This window comes from Mycetomoellerius zeteki, unplaced genomic scaffold (genome assembly GCF_001594055.1).
Source record: "Mycetomoellerius zeteki isolate Tzet28-1 unplaced genomic scaffold, Tzet1.0 scaffold12, whole genome shotgun sequence".
NCBI classification, from domain to species: domain Eukaryota; kingdom Metazoa; phylum Arthropoda; class Insecta; order Hymenoptera; family Formicidae; genus Mycetomoellerius; species Mycetomoellerius zeteki.
Window position 1 is genome coordinate 1,191,350 of NW_017256126.1, and position 24,011 is coordinate 1,215,360.

Sequence of the window (24,011 nt, forward strand, 5' to 3'; positions counted from 1 at the left end):
ACACTTTAACTGAACATAATGACAAGTTTACATAATGATAGTAAAGAAAACATAAAACCTGATATATACAAATTACATACATAACAGACAGAAACATTAACAAAAATGTATAAAATATATAAAAAAAGCAATGATAACGCAATTAGAATGACGCATATAGGACAAAGTAAAAGGCAAGATAGCAAAAAAAGATTATCAAGAATCATGATTTAACAGCGTTATCAGAACGTTATTGAAGCCGTTGCTCAATGAGAATAAAATGTATAATAAAATTCGTGTATTAACATGCATTCAACGTTTCAACCAAATAAGTTTCATTCAGTTGTATATGCTTCGTTTCTGTACAGTGCCATCTGGCATACCAAAAAAAACTGTTTCAGCCATATCTGTAAATAGACCAGTTTCTACAACTCCAGGTATAGAGGATAGTTCCATGTTAATCCTTTTCCAAGAATTTGGATCAACATCAGGAAAATGCCAATCCAGAATAAAATTACCATTATCTGTTATTACTGGGCCCTGCACAAATAACATAAATTATCTGTATGTTATTCATATTACTTTTGATTTGTAATAGTAATTTAGAAAATTTAGATAATGAAAATATATTTACAGCTTTAGCAATGGCCATTCTAATTTTCGCAGTTCCTCTATAAGTATCTTCAATTTTACGTTTAACTGGCACATACGCCATAGGAACTACTTCAATAGGAATTCCCTTTTTATACTTCTCGCCAAGCTTTACTGAATCTTTTCTGAAATATAAGATAAACATAAGAATAAATTGTGTAATCTTTATATCATAAATTGTTAATATAATATAACGTACCAAATTGATTATAACAAGATCAATATTATTAGATGCAATAATACTTACGTATAGTCTGCTATGACAACAAATCGATTGGTACAGGAAGCAACAACTTTTTCTTGTAACAAACATCCTCCACCACCTTTAATGAGATTCAGGTCTTTATCAACTTCATCTGCTCCATCAATTGCAGAATACAGCTACACCGATGTTAAGTAGTTAATAAAAATATATAACAAGAAATATATAACATAGAGAAGGAATATTTAAAAATTACATGTGGATGAGTTTCTAAGTCGCCTAAGGTAAGATGATTATCTAATATAAGTTGACGAGATTGAAACGAAGTAGGAACACAAATTACATTGAGTTCTTCTTCTACAACACGTTCAGCTAAAAATAAAATACTTATGAGATAGCATTCTTGTAAATTGCAAAAAGATTAAATCTTAAAATCTAGCTATATATATCTTATTAAAATAATTCAAAAAATAATACATAAAATATACTGTAAAACATCTTTTAGAACGTTCAAAATGTTAAAGATCAAGGAAACAATTTCCTATCAGCAATGTTGCATTGTTCTGTATAACAACAATTAAATTTATGTATTGCAAAAAAAGTGTCTCAAGTTTTTTCTATATACATGTTCTTTTAATAGACACACATTTATAAAAAAAATCCAATAAGAGAACAGTGTAATGTAATAGAAATGGTGTAATAGAAATGTGATCTTATTTTTTAAAAATGAAAATATTAAGTCAGTGCTAAAATAACTGACTGATTAATTGTATTACTTGAAGCATGAAACTTTATTTCATTAAAAATAATTATATATAATATAATGATTATATTGAAAATAATTTCATTGAAACAATGAAATTATTTTCAATTATAAAATGTAGAAGGATTAAATATAACTATACCAAGTCTTTGAACAGCGTAAACTATAGTGGATCCACTGCCAATTCCGATGGCACTATTATTCTGAAAGACAATACGCCGGAATGTATTATAACCTTCAAGAGAAAAACTGTACGATCGATCGCACAGTTACTAAAGTAAATCAATTTACATGGACGTATTCATCAACAGCTTTGTAAGCCGCAATTTTCTTAGCATTCTCGAGCGGATCCATTCTCAATTTTCCTGAAGAACTGTGCAGCAACCTGACGATTTGAACAAGCGAACGGATCATAAGATCATAAGTTTATTTTCTGTTCCTGCACCGATTGCACTAGTTCAAGAAGTGTATGTACAGCAACGTCTGCAACATTGAATTTTCTAGTTGATGAAACAAATTGACATAAATGTCGATTTGTGTTACCAAATCTTTGTTACTCATTATTGTTTTTATCTTTGTTACTTACTAGAATGTCAAGAAATATAAAATCAGATAAAATTATATTTGTATTGACCCCTGTATCACGTATCACTGCAGTGCGTCCTAAATGTTCGCGACGCTCATGACTATCATTTTTATCGGAAAACAAACCTCATGTCATGTGCGCCATGTATCTAAAGTTATCTAACATCATGTCAAATCATTTTTTTATTTGAACGCACCGTGGCGTGTATGGGGGAGAGACTGTGATGTAATACGACAACTGTAATAAAGAACAGTGTCGTTAACACTGTTCTTTATTGCAGTATAGTGAAACTCGATGCAAAAGTTCACTGAACTATGGAAACGATTGCGTTCAGCTACATTCCACCACCGACCATTAAAAACGATCGATTCAACCTTGGACAAATTTTCTTCTTTACAAAAAGAGCCCTGAGGGGGTAATTAAAGAATACTGATATTATCGACTATTGATATACATTTGCTATTATTAACACAAATATCCATATTTGGCTAATATATTATTAAATTGATGACATTTTATTATATAAATGCTCTATAAATAAGTATGCATATTTGTAATACTATAATTTTTTATATATTGTCGCAAAATTACAATTTTTTTTCTATAGTTATCATCGAGCACACAAAAAACATTAAAAAAATATTTTTTTGATATTTATTTAATATAAAAATATTAAATAAGTGTTTAAAAAATTTAAAATTTTTAATTATCGTGTGCTGATTATAATTGGTTCTCTATTAATTGATAATCAAACTCGAACGATAACATTAAAATCACAATTTTTAATAAAAACGAAGTATTATTAAATTTTAAATACATATACATATGTCTGTGAAAATAATAAACATTATAAGAAAATTATAAACATTATAAGAATTTTAAGCACGATCATATGTATGAATACATCAAATACGATAAAAAATATGATATGTTTCGAATAATACATTATATATTCTTTATTAAAATATAAATAGGAATAAATTGATTTAATAAAGAATATATAATGTATTATTCGCGCGCGAAACATCTAACTTTGACCGATCATATAAATATTATAAATTATAAATTTAGTACTTGGTCTTACTCTATCACTATGTAATTTTAACAATCACGCCAACTTAACTTCCCCGGCCATAAGGATTTTTAAATTATAGTATCTCGTCGATGCCTATAACAACTTATTCAAAAATTATTTGTCAAGTATGTATACGTTATGCAATTATCCAACAATTATATATATGCAATGCATGTTTAATGCATCCAAAAGATATTGCAGTTTAATATATTTAATATATTTAAAAGTATTATAAAAGTTTGACGCATATTTTATTTTCTTTTTATACAAATTTTAAATCGCATGAAACGGGCTTAAAATAATGATTAATGATCAACGGAATCATAATGAAGCAGAAATTTGGAGTATCCGCGGGATCGCATTAATTGCATTCTTATAAATACATTAATAATATCGATAAAGTGCCTTGGAAATAATTTAATATGATTTGTAAAATGTAATGTAGAAATAATATGTACTATACGTACTAAGAAACTCCGTCTCTCTTCTCACAACCACCCTCCCACCTACAATCATATTTCGATCTCTTCATCAGGGAAGGTGAGTCAACAGATACCATTTAGTCTTTGATTAAATTTTAATTATATTCAGCGTCATTATATTCAGCGTATAACACAAAATACCACAATCAAACACAATTTACAATTCGATAATCATTATGTATAAGACTTCATTTGGATTTTTTCCCTATTATAGTACTTACAATTAACAGTAATATTCGTCAATAATATATAACTTCCTGCTATTTCAGAGAGCATCGCGCCAATGCGCGACGGGTTCTCCGATTTATCAACGCATCCTCTCTTCCCTTTCTCTCGCTCATTCACACTTTCTCTCACTTTTGCGCATTCGTATGTATACAATACGTTCGCTTATTAGTGTCATCGATCGAAAAGTTAGGTAAAAATTCTCGAAGAATTTCCTCAACTGCTACAATACGCACGATTACGACGATATTCTCAATAGATGTGAGTTCTTAGCGAAATGTCGCTCATACTTCTTAAGATTCTTCTTTTCTTCATCGAAGTTGCAAAGAAAAAGCCTCACGGATTTTTTCCACCGGCAAAGAATAAATTCGCCACTTTAATCGGCAATCTAGAATTCGATGGTGATTACGGCGAATTATTTATAAGCTTTTTCCGTCGTATGCTAATTATTTATAAGCTTTTTCTTCGAGAAATAGCATGATCAGTTCACTTTCTTCTTGTCTACAAAATTAAATTCCATTTAACATCATCAATCTAAAAGTCGAGTCGCAAGCGTCCGGTAAAAGATGATGTGTTCTGCATGAATACGACAAAATGTGCAAATTCGTTAATCAACATCATCTATTACATAAGTATACCTTATGCGATGCAACTAGAACGCTTGTCACGATGTCTTCTCTTGTCTTTTATTGGAAGAAAAGACTTGTTCAGGAGGTTTTATTCGGAATTTTTCTTTTCTTTGTATTCGTTTATATATCATCGCCGTTTCTTTAGCATTTTTATTTAGAATTTTTCTTAGGAGATCAGAGTAACTTCTTATAGAGTATTTTCAGCATTTTTTTCTTTCCTTCTACCATTTATACATTTAATCTATATGCGACTTTTGTGTAGCTTCTAAGATTCTTCCTTTATCATGTACCTCGCTTTCTCTCTTTCTTTTTTGCATTTTGACTACGGCTCGTCAGGGGAAACGCATTATTTAAATCGATCGAAAACTGAAACTCAACTGCAATGGATTTTAATTAAGATTGAAATCGAAATAATTTTTTCTGAGTTTAAGATTTCCAAAATTTTTTTTATATTTTTAGGGACAATAAATCTGCTAAAAATTCCTTTTCATGTAATCAGACATCGAATTCGCCGAAATTATAATCAATCAACAGCGGGACCAAATCGTGAACGAGAGTCATGAATTATTGAAAATAATCAACGCCTTTTGTCAGATATTTTATTATATATACTTATATTAGAATTTCGATTTATGATACATTTATGTATAATTACAGCGAAATAGATGATTCGAGACAATAGCCGGTATTCATAGTCCGTATTTTTTTAAGTCTTAAGTATAGTGTCTTAAGAAGCTAATACACATTCTGTGGCCAATATTCATAATCCGTTCTTATTTTAAAACTGTCTTAAGTAATGTCTTAAGATACCAATATAGCTCTGATTGACTTATGATTTTAAGACTGTACTTAAAACGGTCTTAAATATAAGAATTAACTATGAATATACCAGTCTGCGATTGGCTTACGACATCTTAAGACTATACTTAAGACTGTTTTATAGATTATATATAAGAATCGACTATAAATATCGGTCAATGAAAGGATCTTCTTCAATGTGAAGATTAAGAAAAATCTACGAGAGTGAAAGTTCGACAAAGATTTTAAGAACTTCAGAATTCCATATACATAGTTCGTGTCCAAGTATCTCGCTCTTGATCACGAGCCTGTCCGGCTGAAAATGGATAAACCTGTCTCTTACAATTACACCTCTCGTTACATCTCCTTGAAGCTGAACGAGATCATTTTAAAAGCGGGATAAAATGTACAGCTAGAACGAAAAGACTCGATAAACTGATCGACTTCTCTTTGCGAAATCTTTCCCTGTTCTTCCGTTTATAAAAGTGCGATAACAGTTACCGCATTGCAACGAATTCGATTAGCGCATCGCAGTCCACGACGATCGATGGATCTACGATCTCTTCTTCGAATACCGATCGCATCGCCATTGTTTTGATATGCGATCGTTCACGCGAAAAATTACTCGTTTATATATTTTATGTACATTGTTTTTGCTCTCAACATTTCGTACAGGCATAATATTCGTAATTACGGCATGCCGTAATATTCGTTAATCCGTAAAGTCATTATATAGTCAAATAAGCAAGAAAATTACCTAAGTTTAAAGAAGACGAAATATAAAGAAGATAACCGCGCGTCTTCTTCCATTTTTGATACTAACAGAAACGCGTGTAATAATAGATAACGTCAAACAAATCATTTTAATGAGATGATTTTAAGAGGACATGTACATACATAAGAATAAACATTCTTATGTCTTTGTAGTACATAATAATAATTGTTGCGAACGAGAGCGATTTCATTTGATCTCCACTCGACATGCACGTGCTATGACATTCTCTCCTTTAAAATCATCGATAATTATTTAATATATTACAATCGGACGCATCGAGCCGCGAATTTAGACAAACCTTAAGATTATTAATTATCGATTAACGTCAAGAAAGAGTATGATAATAAAAGCGTAATACAATTAGAGTAAATTATCAAGATTTAGATTTACTTTTTTCTTTCGAGTGTTCGCTTTTTAAGCTCAATCTCCATTGCTTCTTTTTTCTTCTTTTTAGTCCCAACACATATAACTTTTATTACTTATGACTGCATTATTATTTTAGATTTCAGCACGTGCACAAACTTAATTAATTACGTGACGCATATTCAGGAAACGGTATATAGCACGTATATAAACACGTGCAAATCTGCCTCTCTCTCTTTCTCGCTCTCCATGCATTTCTATCTATATCTATGTATGTATATATATTTAATTCACTTATATGATAGACAACGGTACGTAAAATGTAGTAAATACAAATCGAAACATTATATATGCGTATAGGAAAAAGGAGACGATTTTGTCCAATGGAAAACGAAATGAGGAAGAGAATAATGTAGTACGCTCTCTTTCTTTAACGGACTATAAAGATGTTACTGTGATTCCGTACTGATTAGGATGCATTAGTTATAATCGCGAAATATTTACTTGCGACCCGTCAAATTCGGAATTCTTTTCCTTATAGTTCCCTTCATAATCTGTGAATAAAATTTTAATTTCATGAATCGAGTCTCGATCAACAATAATTGAAAACAGCTGATAATTTTTAATCTGAAAAAGTCTATTTTGTAGAATTTTTTAAAAATTATCTTCCAATTTTGATAATAATATGGCATATTGCACCGCGAATAACAAGGGGGAAATTTAATTGATAAGACAGTGACGTGGAAACAAAGGAACGAATAAAGAAAATCGCGCGTTTGAATTTAAAATTAGAGAAAAATGAAGTTCTGATCATTTATAGAAACCGACGAAAATTGACAAAAATTGAGAAACTAGACTTGTATTAGAGTCTTGCTTCGTTCCTAAACACAAACTGATCTCGGATCAGGCGATAAATCATCGTTGACTTGTAGTCGATTCATAATGTATAACGGTGCAATAAATTCGCTCAAATATCCGCAATTTGATAATTTTATATACGCATACGTTTATTAAGATTAGCTCAGTACAGTATTAACTTCATCACGGAGTATCATGCGCAAAGACTTTCGCAATGCAGGCACATCCGCTTCTCAAAGAGGGTTGTCGAGTCCTCCCATTAATTTTTCAGGCATCCTGCATTAAGGCAATTAAGTGCACCCCATTTTATTTACGTTTCGGATCTATTTCTTCGTAAATTGCAACTATATAATTACACAATACAAAGTACAAGATCGTGAATAATTATTCAGAAACAAAACACTCGTTCAATCAAAATATACATATGTCGAGTACGGGTAAGGAGATAAGCAAAATATTCAATAAAAATGTTTAGACGATATATCGGAGAAACGGCAATTAAAAGTTAAACAGCTTCTTTTATCATTGGTTTTTTTTTAAATTTAGTTTTGAAGTTTCTCGACCTTGCGCATAGAAAATAAGATGGTCAAGCTCTGAAGTTTATACTCTATCATATAGATTCACACTAAATATTTTAACTCTTCTTTTTTTTTATAGATCTACACGGCGTGTATATATCATTTTTGCGCACTTTGTAAAACGCTGCATGGTTTCCAGAGCCACCACATCTTGCAGATACACGCTCACACGGGATCTTAGGTGAAAGACAATTTAGATTAAGAAAACATTGATGATAGGGCAAGAGAGATTATATACGACAGTAAACATGCAAAAAAGAGAAGAAAATATAAGTACTCGAAGAAACAAGGAAAACGAATAACGCTTATGTATACGCGCATCTTCGAAATTTTCTATTCTATAGAAACCTTACAGATGCATCCGTACACATCACACGCATACTGCGATACAATGTTACCGATGTTAGTTTTGCATATATTTTATAAAAGAAATAAACAAATATATATCTATAAAAAATATTAGGTATATTTGTGTGGAAAGATTCGTTTCGTTTTTTCGACAAAAATAAAAAGAAAAATTTAAAATTTCCATTCATGACATGAAAATTTAAAGATTTTCCGAATCACGATATGAAAAAATTGTTTACTTTACGCTTTTTAAACATATAAACATATAGATCTAAATATGATTTTGGTAGAAATCATAATTTTTTTAAGGTTATTTAGTTATTTAGTGTCTTAAAATGGAGTGATTAATTTTAAAAGAAACTTTATTCCTCAACTCTGTGCGTCAAATCGTACATCTAATGTAAAATTACATAATATACAATAATCCGGAAATTATAATAATCTGACGAACAGTATTTAAACATTAGTGAAACATTAAATACATTTAATAAGCCGCAGATACGACATATTGAAGTGTTAATTTAATGGTTGATATAAAATAATAATTTATGTCTAAATGTAATCTCTCCACTTTACGACATCATCTTTTTATGCCATGTGCCAAGGGATGGTCCGCTAGTACCAATTTTTTCCAACTAAATTAAATCTCAATTCAATTAAACATCTAAATATTTAGGAGTGTCTAATATATAAAATTTTTTCTCAACATATTTGTCCCTTCTTTTCATAAACTCTTCTGTCTGACGTATATAAAATGCCACGACGAGTGAACTTTACTTAAAAGAATTAAAAGATAAAGGAAGTTCGTGTAAACTACCAATGATAATTATAGACTATATAAATGCCTTTTTTGTACATTATACCAATGATTTATTGATTGTAAAGCATACAGGAGTCTATTATAACGAGAATTATAATCTAAATAGTCGTCTGAAAAATATGCAGTAACATTGTTCTGCACTATCATATCATTCGTGACATTCGTTCCTACAATCGTTTTGTGTATCATTTTTTCACTATTAGTGCTCCGGACAAGTTATCTGTAGGTTAAAGCAATTTAAAAGCGTTAGTATTACGGACCAGCCCAGGCATGATTTTGTATTTGTGTATTTTTATCTGAAAGAGGGGAGAATTTCGTTTTTTCAAATACACAGCACATTAGCAATCGATTGTTCGATTTGCACTGGATATGTAGACCAATAAAATCTCTCGAATTTTATATAGTGAAACGGTAAACGTGTATAATACACAAAATGCAATATGAAAAAGCTATATTCGCGTATACATTCATTTACCATCATGGATAGATACATATATTATCAATACATTGTCGAATTTTTATATCAGCTGATCTTGATTCTTACATGTTCGTGTTATTTTTCGATACCTATTAACCGAACAATAAACGCTAATGTCGCTTTGTTTTCGTACGAATTTTTTTTACACTTTTTTTATACTTTGTTGGTTCGCAAACACCTGCTCTCCAGTGGATAAAAGGTAACGCCGTATCGTGGTAGCACGTCAGCGTGGAAGAACGTGGCAAGACTCATTCGAAGAAAAGTAATACACGCGAACGAACTCTATATATTTCGAGCATGACTGCAAGAAGTGTGAGTTATGTACATTATTATTCGCAAATATGCCGTAGTGGCTAGCGAATCAGCCCTTGCCCTTGTTCCATGTCACGTAACAGCAAAAATGGCGAGATTAAAGTTCGGGAAAGTTGTAATAGCATTAGGGCACAAAAGGATGAGGACGAGGATAACGAGGAGAAGGAGGAGGAAAAAGAAAGGAGAGGGCGTTTCGAATAATTATTAATATATAATATTATAATAATAACAATAATGATGAGGTGTTCTAAACAGTGCTAGGACTAGTGCTAGGGGATCCTGTGTGAGGAATCAGGGTGGTGGATGGGTACACACGGGCTAAGGAGGGGTTAGTGTGGGGGTGGCGGTTCCGTAGATTGGTTTCTGCCATCTACTGCCCTAACCGGCTTCCTACGCGAAGAGCCTGTCACTCCGACCGAGCCAACTCCACCTCTGAGGTAAGCAGGCGCCGGAGCTGCTATCGGTTCCCTGATAGTTCCGGTACCAGTATTCCTAATTGGTGGCGGCAGTGGTTGCTGCAGTACCTAAGTCACACGAAATTCTATGAGGACTATTTCGATTGTCTACTGTATATCAATTATCGTTCGACAATATTATGTTCGGGACCAGATATAGCGTGTTATAACATCGACATAACATCCACATAATAATTATGCAGTGATAGAAAAATTAGTATAATAATATATATTATTTGCCAGAGAAATAGATGCTTACCAATGGCTGAGGTAATACGCTATGCATCAATGTTTGAACTATAGGTGGATTTTGTGTTGCAATGCTATTAGGATTCGAGGATAAGCCCTGATTTTGCAGACCTGAACCTACGCTGCCAGTAGTAGCAGCAGCAGCAGCCTGCAGAATATGCGATTCTTTTTGTTGCATAGATGCCTGTGATGTTACGTGTTTACTTGTCGCTTGTTCCCTCTTCGCTTCCTGAGTTATTCCCAATTTCTTCGCAGAAACAATGAAAGTATTGGCGTTTGGTGTTTCAGGACTGGTCGTGGCAGTAGTCGCATTTGACGCCGGTGTTTGCACAGCACACTGCTGTTGCATCAATTCTGACAATGTTTGAGAAAGCGTTCCAACAATAAGTTCACGTGCAAAAAGGCTCCTATTTGCACTCTCGCGTTCAATACTTTGCAGTTGCGAATCAGACGGCGTGGTTATGATGCATCTAAACAAATGTAAAGATGGATAATTACGTTTATCAAATTAAATAATCAAGCAATATTTTTTCATTGTCTCAATTTATTCAATTACATTATATATATATATATATATACGTTTATTTTCTTTGTTGCTCATAGCTATACATTTTTCAATTATAAATATCATATGTTGATATATGATAAAATAAATATCAGTGTTGCCTGAAATAGATATGTAGATATTTATAATACAATTTTTGGCAACTATTTACAACACGCAATCCTGTGTACATTTAGTATAGGTTGATAAAAAAAAGAGTAAACATTTTTTTCATTAGATCATAAGCTTGACTAATTATTATTGTTATTGTGTGTACATTGTATGATTTTTCAATTTTGAATATATGTGAATTAATATCCACGTTAGCAAAATACATTTAAAAGTAACTTATGAGACTAATATCAATAAATTGTACAAACATTATATATTAGCAACTTTAGGATATATGTCCTTAACCAAAAATCTAAAAGAAAAACGCATACCTGGGTAACAGGGACATATTATTCTGTGAATTAGTAGAAGACACACCGGACGGGTTGGCCGTATTGGTCACGTTATTATTACTACTTGTACTGTTCGTTGTCCCCATAGTAGTAGTATGACCGCCACCACCACCACTGCCACCCCCGCTGCCTCCACTTACAGAACCGATCACTTGCGTTTGTCTTCTGGGTAATCTTTCGAGTTGCTGTCTAGCAGCCTAAAACATTTTATTTCAGTAATTATATTGCTTAATATGTAAAAAACGATTAAACCTTTTAAGGTTTTATCGTAATTAAAGCTACAAGAAATAACTAAAGTCAAAATTTGTTACTTACACATGACTAAAACTGAGTGGAAACAAAAAGTGAACTAGTCATTTGCCTAACATTTTTTATAAAAATCACATGACTATTGCAATAATAATCATTTAAATAATTCACCAGTTATCAATTAAAATACATAAAAATAAATAATTATTAATTTATGTAGAGTAATATATAGATAATATTAAATACTAATATAAAATTTATCACATACATATAATATCAATAGTATATCTGCTGCTTCGGCAGAATAAATCAAAATTAAAGAAATTAGTAACTTACTTTAGCCTGATTTGTCATTATCATTGTCCAGATTTCTTAATCTTGCTTTAGATTAAAGTCCATAATTTAAATGAATACAAGTCACTGACTAAACGAAATTTTTGAAGACTGACCTCTCTTCTTCTTTCTAAACACTACACTATTTTCCTTATTTTATTTATCCTTCTAATGTTCTTATGTTTATTTATAAATACTCTTATATTTTCAGTTATTACAACATCTTATTATCTCAATAAATAACCTCTATATATTCATTATTAAACGAAAAAAAAGAGAAAACGGAGATAACAAAAGAGTTAAAATGTTAGTACAAATGAATGTGTAATATATCAGCGTCATATATCGATTTGAAATTAATTTCAACCTACATAATGTATTATAGACATATTATATCTATACATTTAAGTATTATAATTGGTTCAAAATTATTTTCAATCAATTATTTTAATGTTTTAATTTTAATTTCACAATCTGTAAATTTTTTTACAATTAAGTTTTTATACGCAATTTAATATACAAACATAGCTCTGAATCACAACGCATTCTAATATAAGTAATTAAATACGACTCGACTTGAGTTCTTCAGACATAATGACATACATGACACTGACATTATACAAAACTTAATAAATATTATATATATGTAATAAAAAATATAATTTTTTTTAAATAAAAAAATGAATTTTACCAGAACTTGTTGTCGTTCTAATTGCAGTTGCATTTGTAATTGCTGTAACTGCGTGGGGGCTGATGTACTTTGTCCACTTCCACCTCCACTTCTGCGTACTCCCGACAATTGAGATAGCAACTCCGCAATTGGATCTATACCTTCGCGATTACTTGGGCTCAGTCCTCCAGATGAACTGAAATGCATATTGGACCTGCAGGTCCAATGATACTCTAATGAACATTATCTAAAATGAAGTGATAATGGTGTGATGCTGATATTAAAAAATTGTAGTTAATCATAACAACTTTTCATTAATTAAATCAAATTTCATTAAGAAAAAAACATTTACAATTTATCACTATCCATCAGAAAATACAATATTTGTGAGATAATTTATATCTATAAAAATGGAAAAGATAAATCCTTTCTTTTATATTTATACATAGATATAATATACATATATATTTGCAAAAAAGTCTAATATATTAAAAAATTGTACAAAGATAAAATTCTTAAATGACATTATTTATAAAATATATAATTATAAAATATATAATTATGAAAAAATTTTCAATTAGAAATAATATTCCTAAAAAATATTTGTTATACATATTTACATGTAATATTGAATATTGATAAGTATTAACAAATTATTTAATAAATCTGCAATCTTGTACATACCTACGTCCACGTGGCGCTCCAACGGCTCTGGATGGATGCGGTATCCGCCTAACGCCGTGTCTACTTGCAGTTGGTTCATCCAGGAAAGAAATCAGGTCCCTTGGCCCACTGCGATGTTCTAGTGTCAGATGGCCAGCGAAATCATCAGTTACATGATTAGGATCTCCACCTGGCACTGCTGCGCATACTGGACAAACCTGTGACAAAAATATACAAGTTATACACCCATAATATATAATTGCTATGTATTATAATCTTGATATACATACAACTTCGAATGAAGTATCCGGATGATCAGCAGCAACGTGTTCTTGTAATGTAGCCTCAGTAAAACCCATTTTTGTACAGTAGGGACAAGTCAAAGATTGGGGCTGTTCCACACTCACTCCTTCACCACCATAGTATAGTTCTATTCAGAAAGTTAATCATTTATAAATGGATCAACAAATATTTAATTTAGTAACATCTTTCATCTATAAATTACTTAATTGTTATTATATAATTATGATACTTTAGAATACACAAAAAATATTATCTAATCAACAAAAGCTTGATTTGCAAAAAAATTCATTACTTTTCTCGTATTTATTAATTAAGTAAAAGAGCGTTTGGTACTGAAATAAATATCTTTTTTCTTGTATACTTTATTGTCAAATAAACGTAAAAAGTTAAAATATATAAAATGCTTTTAAGATATTCCGTATATTCAATTTTTATAATTAATTATAAATGAAATAAATATTACATTGTAATCTTCTAATAACAAAGTCGGGATCGGAGATGATCCACGGTTTCGTCAGTTAAGAAATTTGTTTTATTGCAATTATTTAAAGTAAATTAATAAACTTTATTGTATTTTTTCTCATCTATAAATAAAAGAAGTTTCATGTATGTGTACAATTATTTACTCTTTTTACGAATTTTGTATATTGATTAGATGAAAAAGACCGAATCCTGAACAGATTCCACCTTGTTGAATACATTCTGAAAATCTACCTTGTCGTCAGAGAGTTAAATTCGAACCTTACCAAAGTCAGATCTTGTAAGTATGCATTGCATAGGATGATCTGTGAGGTGGCGAGTAGTATTGGCGCCTCCCTCGTAGCAGATAGCACATAGATCATAATCGTAGCATACGAGACACTTGTATCTACGACCCCGAAAATTTCCTTTCAAGCAGGAATCACAGCTAACCCCTAAAACGAAAATGTTTAATATGTGTGATTGTGAAAATATTTTAAAAACTATTACACATCACATACACATAAATTTCAGATTTTTATATATATTTTAACTATTTCTAATTCGTTATTACAATTTATTTATATATTTATTATTTTATATTAATAAATGTGTTATAATAACTAATTAGCCAAAAAGTAAAAAATAAACTTTTACTTTTAAATTATTTTTATTAATGTTACCTTAATATTATCTTATGTTTTATTAATTATATCTTAACATTACACTTAATACAATAAGCTTTTAATAATACGTCAAATTATAAATAGAATTATAATAAGCATGTATATAAAAGTAAATTATGATTTAACATATTATTAAAGTCCTTTCGGTTTAATAACAATTTTACTGCTTTTTTTTAGTCTTGAAAAAATTAAGGAATAATATATCAACATAACTATTACCAAGTAGTTTTAAATATTAAAATAAAAATAAATTATATATAAAACAGAGGAATTAATCAACTTTATACTATTCAATATATTAAAATTAATTTAAATTTCAAAATACCTTTTAACTATATTTTTTGCATATATGCATTAACTCTAAATTATATTTTTAAAAAGAGAATGACGCAAAATATATGTAAATGAAAGAGACAGAAGGTTAATTAAGAAAAAGAAAGAATAATATTTGCATATTACTTAAAAAAGTGATTAATAAACCATGACTTCAAGAAAATCTGTGTGCACATCTCTCTTACAAATTTTAAACATCTCAAATATACAGTAACGTGTAACAACAGATTAATTAAAATAATATTTCTTATATTGTATTTAAAACATTCTTTTTTCAACAAAGTTTATTCCATGATTACATTATGCGAAACAGAAACCCAAAGAATACTTGTAACTTGCCAATAAGGAATTATTGCTACAATGTTCAAAGTCAAATGATTATACAACTATAAATAGCAATGTGCAGTAAATACGAGTCACTGTCTTGCAATAATGAAAAGCAAGATTTAGGACGGTATATGTTATTTGAGTACAATAAACACAAAATAATAAATGATGAATATTTCATGAAAAGATATAACTTGTCACATATTTATAAACTGGACACAAAAAATCTATATAATATTGCACTGAGCTTACAATAAAACATTAAACTTAAAGTTCACGATACATAATAAACACTAAAATTTCTAAGTGGCACTTGTCAACTTGATTTATCATCTTTATATCAGACATGATAATTATATAACAATGTATCTCGTGTTCCGAAAAAAAAAAAGATAAATTCTACTCAAGAAGCACATGGATTCTCCTGTATTATAGATACATGCTACTAAATAGATTATGAAGCTTAATTCTGCTTATTAAAATCTCAAAGGCCAGAGGCTGAAGAGCAATGTGGCTCATAATATCATTTTTATGGCACACATTAAGCAGCGATGCTGTGATCTCGAGAGGACAGCAGACAAGGTTCGTTCGAGAGCACGGGTCGCTATGCAAAATTTTTATTGACCGTCTGTAGAATGAATTTCGTGCGGAAGGATCGCGATAACATAGGGAAAAGGCTGCAATATGTTCTGCAAAAAGGGAAGACTCATCAGGAGCACGGGCTGGGAGCTAAGAGACCGTGATGAAAAGGGAGTCAGCTGAGGTGGTAGGACGGTCTGACAGTTGACGGTACGTGGTAGTCAACGACTAGGCGATAGGTTAAAGCGAAAGGAAACTGAATATCGTTGCGGATCCCCGGGGATTTCATGGGAAAACGTCGAAAATCCACAGAAATTGGCGTGAATTTTCACCGTGTGCTGCCATCTGGCCTCTGACATTAGGCCCGTTCGGCCACGGGAGCTCGCGGGACGTGTCCCGTGTTAATAGGACATCCCCCGCGGCTCGACGGTCCCACGGACGTCGTCGCGGGTCGCCGCGGACCTTCGGCGAATGTTCCCGCGTGCCCGACGCGGCCCAGAAATCGCTCGCCGCAGCGGCGGACCCGCGTAATTTCCGCGCGGTCGCCCGTCCCGCGGGCTGACTTGCTGATCGGAGCACGTACGTACCTTCATGTCGACTCATTTTCCGTTTAAAATTCTCATATACGCCGAACTACGCGAACCCCTCGCGATCGTATGCTCTGCGAGACACGACCGTCGACCGTCGTTGCCGTGGGCACCTCGGTGTCGCTCGGTTACGAATCGACGCGACACGGGGAAAACATCAATCGTCAAACAAAAAATTTGTCGTTAGAATTTCCAGCGTAAAACCTAACCCAACTAGGCTGACGAACGTGACGTCACGCTAGACTGACCTACCGAGGATTCTGGTGGAAGTTGAGCGCCACCGGCGCCGCCTATTGGTTCATCGCGCGACCGCCGTGACGTTGCTGCGAATCGTGGCGAATCCGACGTCATGTTCGAGGGAGATATGAATTTCGCGCGATTCTTCAAGGGCGGTTCCTTTTCAGCCGCGTATCGCTCCCTTTAAGGGGATGCTGAAGCCGCCTGTATTACCGATAAAACTAGCGTTTTTAATTTAAAACTAGCGTTTATAATCTGTAATTTTTTATTTTTTCCAGCTTTGAACACAAAATACACCAGCGACAACGACATTAGCATGTATATTTTAATCGTGGAAAAGGAATTTTTATTCTGTGAAACCATTACGAAGAAATTCGACAGGAACAAAAACATTAAAAACGCTAGTTAATCCCCTTAAGGGGATGCTGGAGCCACCTGTATTACCGATAAAACTAGCGTTTTTAATGTTTTTGTTCCTGTCGAATTTCTTCATAATGGTTTCACAGAATAAAAATTCCTTTTCCACGATTAAAATATACATGCTAATGTGTTTGTCGTTGGTGTATTTTGTATTCGAAACTGGAAAAAATAAAAAATTACAGATTTCTTTATCCATTTTTATCTCAGTATGTCCACCAACGCTGAAGGTAAAATGAATAAAAAAATTTGTATTTTTTTATTTTTTCCAGCTTCGAATACAAAATACACCAACGACAAACACATTAGCATGTATATTTTAATCGTGGAAAAGGAATTTTTATTCTGTGAAACCATTACGAAGAAATTCGACAGGAACAAAAACATTAAAAACGCTAGTTTTATCGGTAATACAGACGGCTCCAGCATCCCCTTAAACGAATATCAAATAAATCGCCGATTAACTTATGCCTGTTTTTATCAATACATTAATTAATCAATAAATTAACTTTAATTTCAGTTCAATTTATCTTTCATCTTTATTTAATTTTTGGAACTAGAAAAAGATGAAGAGTTAATTGAACCGAGATTAAGGTTAATCTACGTTGAAAAAAATGGGCTCTAATTATCTAAAAGATAAAAAAATTCTATGTATATAATTTATTGTATAATATAATTTTTATTTATAATTTATAATTTTCATTATAATATAGGTGCTTCCAATTATGAAAATATTAAATTTTTTAACTCTATTCCTATTCTACGAGTATTCTACGAGTATTCTACGACTACATTAAGGTGTATATCGATGACAGCTAGGTTATTCCTTCACATATGATATAATTAAATAATATAATTAAATGAGTCTAATTAGTATAATTATATAATATATATATAATCAAACTGAAAATACTTATCCAAATTTGAATAACATTGAGAGTATAAATTGAGATTATGATTTTGAAGCTTATAAAAAAATAAATAGGAAACTACGATATTAGTTTAATTATAATTTGTTCATTCGTTAAAATCATATGTATGTAAATTGCATTTAATCGATAAAACGAACGGTAGACAATTCCATCAGAGTTCGGCACTCTAGCATCCTCCTAAGAAATCACTTAGCTTTCACTTCTATCTAAGAAATTAACGTGTTAATTATCGTTGCCCGACTTTTTCCATTTTTTTTATTTTTAATAATTAAGAAAAGTCTGCATTACCGGTAGATATCTCGAGGAGACGAAACTCGGATGACCATCTACAAGTACATAGTTCATGACAAGACCCGGCGATCCCTTCACGAAACGACGAAACTTTCCGAAAGAGTTTCGCGGCTTCGTGCGCACTCGTATTTTTCCGTCAGTAATCGCGGAACTCCGGATTGGTATTATAAAATCGTGTCACTTATCGAACAATGGCCGCGGTACTCGGACGTGTAATTGTGTACGGGGGCAAGGGTGCCCTCGGCTCAGCCTGCGTATCACAATTTAAATCGCAAAATTGGGTGAGTAAGCGGGACTCATGAATAATGTTATCTTCGCATCCGACGTAATCGAAATTCTATTAATCGCGCAGCCGTCTTATCAGAAGATCTTATCGGTCACATAGAATTTGATTAGAGGTTTCTGCTCCCGACATTCTATTAAATAATTTTATAAACAAATGAAAAGAGGGCATTTATGTATATATATTAATATATGTATGTGTATACAAAAGAATATAAATAGCATACCTAATAATTAAATCGTAAAAATAAATTAGAACGATAACGTTGAAGTTTAATCGAGTTTTATCATTCGATTTATCGGTGACTTTTGCCCGATCATTCTATAAATCGTACATCGATATTTTCGTCTGTTTCAACCTTTCTTGCCACAGAATTTATCGCAATAAAATTTTCCTATTTTCCTGTAATTTACGTGGAATTTATTTAAGTGCATATCGAACGCCAATTAATAGAAGTGCCATATGATTCGATTCGAATGGCAGTCAATTGTTTCCTCTTCAATTTTCCTGGTTTTATTAATCTGCGGTGGATTAAATATTTCGCGGAATAATTCTAGATTATAAGCGATATACATAGAACTTTGTTAAATTTATTACTTTAATTTTTACGCGTCAAAAATACATATTTCATGCAGCTATATTTGTATAACAATAAATAAAAATATTATTTTAATATGATTATATTATATAATTCGAAAAATTTGTAATTCAATTGAAATATTTTTTTTTTAGTTTTTTTCTTCAGATTTTATATACAGTAGATGTGATTGTTAAAAGAATGTTGCATAAAAACTAAGTGTACCAAGGTTACTGCTAGTCAGGCAAGTCCTCTCTCTTTCACAAAGCCTTCTAGATGCAATTTACCTCTACTGTATATAATTCAGATAAATCATGTTTTATATACTGAAAAGCAATTTTATGCAAATATATTTATTATATCCTAATTATCTTATTAACAATATTGTTTTAATAACTAATACCATTTATATTATTGTTTGTGTATAAAAACTACATAATTATAAAATTATTATATATTTTTATATAATATTGTTGATTTATTGGTATTAAATAAAAACTTATTTTTGTTTATTAATTTATTATAAATTTTTATTCTGACACAGTGTATATGTTTATTATAATTCTTAGCATATATGTGTATCATAATTTTTAGTGGGTTGGCTCCATTGACATGAAGCCAAACGAGCAAGCAGATGCAAATATGATTGTAAATCCTGACAATAATTGGCAACAGCAGGTAATTTTTTGTTGCTTACATTTTTATTATGAATATTTTTATCATAAGCGATAGGCATTAATTAATTTCTTGTTATACAGCAAACAGAAATCTTGACTCAAGTTAAAGATATATTAAAAAACGAAAAAGTCGATGGCATTATTTGTGTGGCTGGAGGATGGGCCGGTGGTAATGCAGCGCATAAAGATTTCGTGAAAAACAGCGACTTGATGTGGAAACAAAGCGTTTGGAGTTCCATTATAGCTGCCAGTATTGCGGCTGAATACTTGAAGGAAGGAGGATTTCTTTCTTTGACTGGTGCTAAACCGGCGTTAGAAGGAACACCAGGTTTTTTTTGATAAATGATAATATAAAATATATGTATTGTACATTTCTTTGTATTTCGCTAAAAGATCGATTTCGCTCAATTATTAGGTATGATTGGCTATGGTATGGCAAAAGCAGCTGTTCATCAGTTGACAAAATCTTTGGCGGCTAAAGATAGCGGTCTTCCTTCCAACAGTTTGGTAGCTTGCATACTACCTGTTACTTTAGATACGCCAATGAACAGGAAATGGATGCCCAAAGCTGACTCGAGCACATGGACTTCACTCGAGTTTGTGTCCAAGTAAGATGAAACGTTTACAATTTTATCAAGTTAATATTTTGTGATTTCTATTATAAAAAAATACATATCTTTGTTTATAGTTTATTCTGGAAATGGTCTCAAAATCAAGATCGGCCTGCTAACGGTTCTCTCCTGCAACTCATTACTAAGAATAATGAAACGGATCTGATCACGGCTTAAAGATATCAAATGAATAAAATTCATGGGAACAAAAGTCTTGAAGCATTTATGACAATATGATATACCTCGTTATTACAATAGATATATCTCGTTTATTGTTATATAAAGAAGGAGATATGTTCAAGGATGGCAAGTCCTTCGAAAGTTTTATTTTTGTATCAATAAGAACCAATGTTTTTGATATTTTTAAACTTACATTCCAACATTATATATTTTTGTATGTTATTATATACATAAGTTTAATTATTTAAAGAAACGGATAATTATTATGTCTGTGTGTATATTGCATATCTGTTATTGTTGTGAATGTATAAACTATATACATATACTGTATTAAATGTTGCAAAAACAAAAAAGGAAGATCACTTAAAGCATCACGAATTGTCTCTCTTGTAGATTTTTTCTCCTCGTTGAACTTCGCAAATATAATCAAATGTTTCTTTTTATTCTTAATTCTCAAAAATTTATTTTTTATCGAGTAAATTTTAATATTTTAATATCTTACAATATTACTTAAAAAATATTCAATATTGAATATTAAAAATTATTGTAGTCATAAATTGTCTTGAAAAAAGTTTTATGTTATTATTAATTTTTGAATAATTATATTTTTAAGAAAAAAATTGTTAGGTTTTTAATACCAAGATAAATACTTGTATCCATATTAACTAACACATTAAAAAAAGTAAGCTATAGGCCTGGATAGCTCAGTCGGTAGAGCATCAGACTTTTAATCTGAGGGTCCAGGGTTCGAGTCCCTGTTCGGGCGTTTTTTTTTTACTCGAGAGGGGATAGTATATTCTGCAGTAATTTGAGTAATTTTAATTAATATGTAACATATTTTATTGGAATATATTTATCATAAAATCTCATACTTTTCATACATGTTTTGCAGAGAGTTATACATAATTTATATTTTTACACAGATCTTTATTTATTATTTTTATACAATAAAAGAAATAGTATTATCTGTGACTGTGACAATGATGTTAAAGTAGCAAGTCGACTAGTTCTATAGATACATACAAATCATTCAGTATTTCGCTCGTGTAACATACATTATATATATATATACTAACACCAAACAAATTATGTTTATGTTGCCTTGGCCGGAGCGAAAAATTCGTCAAGCATTTTTTGTTCCGCTGAAAAGAAAGAAAGGTTCAAATTTATGATATATTTTCAAACTATATTATAACGCATTTATATAACATATTTGTATACACAATCTGTAAAATTATAGGTGCTCTTTCAATCTCACTTTATGACTAGTGAAAAGTTCTTTAGCAAAGTTTTATTTTCGATTATGATTTTAAAAAATGATGAAAAAAGATTCATAATAAATCAAATTAATGAAAAAAAAAAACTGATTAAAGACATTTAGGGTAACTCCGGCAAATACGCCGCGCTGGGATTTACGCCACAGAAGTCAGAAAAAATAGAAGGAGTGGGGGTAATTTTCCCATAATTACTCTGTTACATGCCTTTATGTTATATTAGTATTATGTTATGATTTCAGCTTCTTACTGTTAATATTAATGAATTTATTGTGAGTTGAATTAATTTGTCACTGTAATAAGTAACGCCATCATAAGTTATAATCTACATAAAATGATTAATGTAGGACGTGTAAAAGACTTAGTGGTTATTTCGTGATACATACGTGTAGTGGAATAGTAAAGCATGTTTATATTATTAAGCATGTTTGCATTATTTGTAAATTTTTCATGAGCCGTACATACCCCCTTTCCCCCTATGAGTAGCCATATATCCCATCCCTATGAAATATGCGGCAAAAATACAAGGTTTCAAAAAGTTTATTTTTTAATATGAAAAATAAATATTTTAGATTTCTAATATTTTTTTCATAATAGTAGACAGTACAAAGTTTTTACTGATATAGTTCGTTTACTATAAACATAGTAAATAATACTTAATAAATTAAGTTTTTGATAGGTGCGGCGTATATACCGGAGTTACTCTAACAGTTCTATGAAACATTTTCTAGACAATGAGACTTAATATTATGAAATAAAAGATTCCTGGCAAAAATAAAGATTGGAGTGTAAATCAAATGTAATAAGAGTGACAGAATTTTAAAAGATTTTAAACATTTTCCATTTCTTTTCGCTGTTCTAATTTATGCTTCTTAAAAGGTTTATTTATACTTTTGTTATTCTTCCCTTATATTTATGTATGTAGTCAAGTGCTTTACCTATTAAAGAAAGTCTCTTCTCCTCAGCTAGCTTGGCGTCGCGCATAGGTTTAAGTCTCAGCTCCTCTGCTCTACGAGCATCCTCTCTTTTCTTCAATCTTCTGTGATGGTATGCACCATAAGCAATTCCAGTAAGGAGCAGACTCCAGCGGCAAAACTAGGAAGTACAGATATATTTAATTAAAAACAGAGATTGTTTATGTATCCTAATGTTTATAAAAAGAGAAATAAACACATTAACTAATTTTACAAGTCTCATTTCTGAGAGTTGAGGGCAAAATTTAATTTGCTAAATAACAGACAGCCAAAAATCAATTATTAAATTTCAAACATTTACTTTATGCAAAATAAAATCCTTTAAATTTTTTCAAGGTTAGAAAATTGAGAGGTGACGTTGAAAGAAACCCTTTAATAAAAATCAGAACCGCGAACTATCGTGACAATGCTATCATTAATTATTTTTTTATATAAATTTATTAATTTTAAATACCTTTACAAACAGTAAATAAATTATGTAATAAAATGAATCCGATCGTCAGATGGAGAAGACTCAGTTAGATAATCGAGAAGAACCGTGTTTTCCCATGAAATAAAACGTACAAGGATATGCAGAATTATATGCAATGACGGAACGTTTCAAGAGAAGCTTCTTTTTACCTTGATGAAAGGAGAAACCCGCAAAGGTTTCGGATTCAACTCGACGGTCGACATCTTGCTAGTGCTTGCTAGTGGATAAGAATTAAGCCCAAGACACAATGCGAGGGAATAGCG

General features: G+C 31.2%; 4 protein-coding genes and 1 non-coding gene across 8 annotated transcripts; 2 read left to right on the plus strand and 3 right to left on the minus strand.

The window, feature by feature from the left end:
- Positions 1 to 157: 157 nt before the first annotated feature.
- Rpi (Ribose-5-phosphate isomerase) lies at positions 158 to 2,197 on the minus strand. Its single transcript, XM_018461041.1, has 7 exons — positions 2,182 to 2,197; positions 1,887 to 2,078; positions 1,738 to 1,798; positions 1,089 to 1,204; positions 878 to 1,011; positions 614 to 755; positions 158 to 519 (listed from the first exon to the last, which is right to left on the minus strand). The coding sequence occupies exons 2-7, from the start codon at positions 2,007 to 2,009 to the stop codon at positions 319 to 321; spliced, it is 777 nt and encodes a 258-aa protein (XP_018316543.1). The 5' UTR covers positions 2,010 to 2,078; positions 2,182 to 2,197; the 3' UTR covers positions 158 to 318.
- Positions 2,198 to 8,812: 6,615 nt separating this feature from the next.
- On the minus strand, positions 8,813 to 17,050 carry LOC108731073 (E3 ubiquitin-protein ligase KCMF1). Its single transcript, XM_018461153.1, has 8 exons — positions 16,824 to 17,050; positions 14,599 to 14,766; positions 13,840 to 13,979; positions 13,571 to 13,767; positions 12,908 to 13,100; positions 11,614 to 11,831; positions 10,637 to 11,096; positions 8,813 to 10,446 (listed from the first exon to the last, which is right to left on the minus strand). Exons 1-8 carry the CDS (start codon positions 16,837 to 16,839, stop codon positions 10,252 to 10,254), a joined length of 1,587 nt encoding a protein of 528 aa, XP_018316655.1. The 5' UTR covers positions 16,840 to 17,050; the 3' UTR covers positions 8,813 to 10,251.
- Dhpr (dihydropteridine reductase) lies at positions 16,672 to 21,224 on the plus strand. Of its 4 annotated transcripts, none has more exons than XM_018461157.1 (5): positions 16,672 to 16,815; positions 20,155 to 20,238; positions 20,319 to 20,565; positions 20,653 to 20,845; positions 20,926 to 21,224. In XM_018461157.1, exons 2-5 carry the CDS (start codon positions 20,173 to 20,175, stop codon positions 21,023 to 21,025), a joined length of 606 nt encoding a protein of 201 aa, XP_018316659.1. In that variant the 5' UTR covers positions 16,672 to 16,815; positions 20,155 to 20,172; the 3' UTR covers positions 21,026 to 21,224. The 4 variants fall into 4 exon arrangements, with proteins under 4 accessions (XP_018316659.1, XP_018316656.1, XP_018316658.1 ...); XM_018461154.1 differs by lacking the exon at positions 16,672 to 16,815 and adding an exon at positions 18,837 to 18,981; XM_018461156.1 differs by lacking the exon at positions 16,672 to 16,815 and adding an exon at positions 19,076 to 19,098.
- Positions 21,225 to 21,721: 497 nt separating this feature from the next.
- On the plus strand, positions 21,722 to 21,794 carry TRNAK-UUU (transfer RNA lysine (anticodon UUU)). Its single transcript has one exon. It is a non-coding gene; the product is annotated as a tRNA-Lys (tRNA).
- A 202-nt stretch (positions 21,795 to 21,996) lies between these two features.
- ATPsynE (ATP synthase, subunit E) lies at positions 21,997 to 23,961 on the minus strand. Its single transcript, XM_018461158.1, has 3 exons — positions 23,898 to 23,961; positions 23,241 to 23,397; positions 21,997 to 22,170 (listed from the first exon to the last, which is right to left on the minus strand). The coding sequence occupies exons 1-3, from the start codon at positions 23,949 to 23,951 to the stop codon at positions 22,121 to 22,123; spliced, it is 261 nt and encodes an 86-aa protein (XP_018316660.1). The 5' UTR covers positions 23,952 to 23,961; the 3' UTR covers positions 21,997 to 22,120.
- Between the last annotated feature and the right edge of the window lie 50 nt (positions 23,962 to 24,011).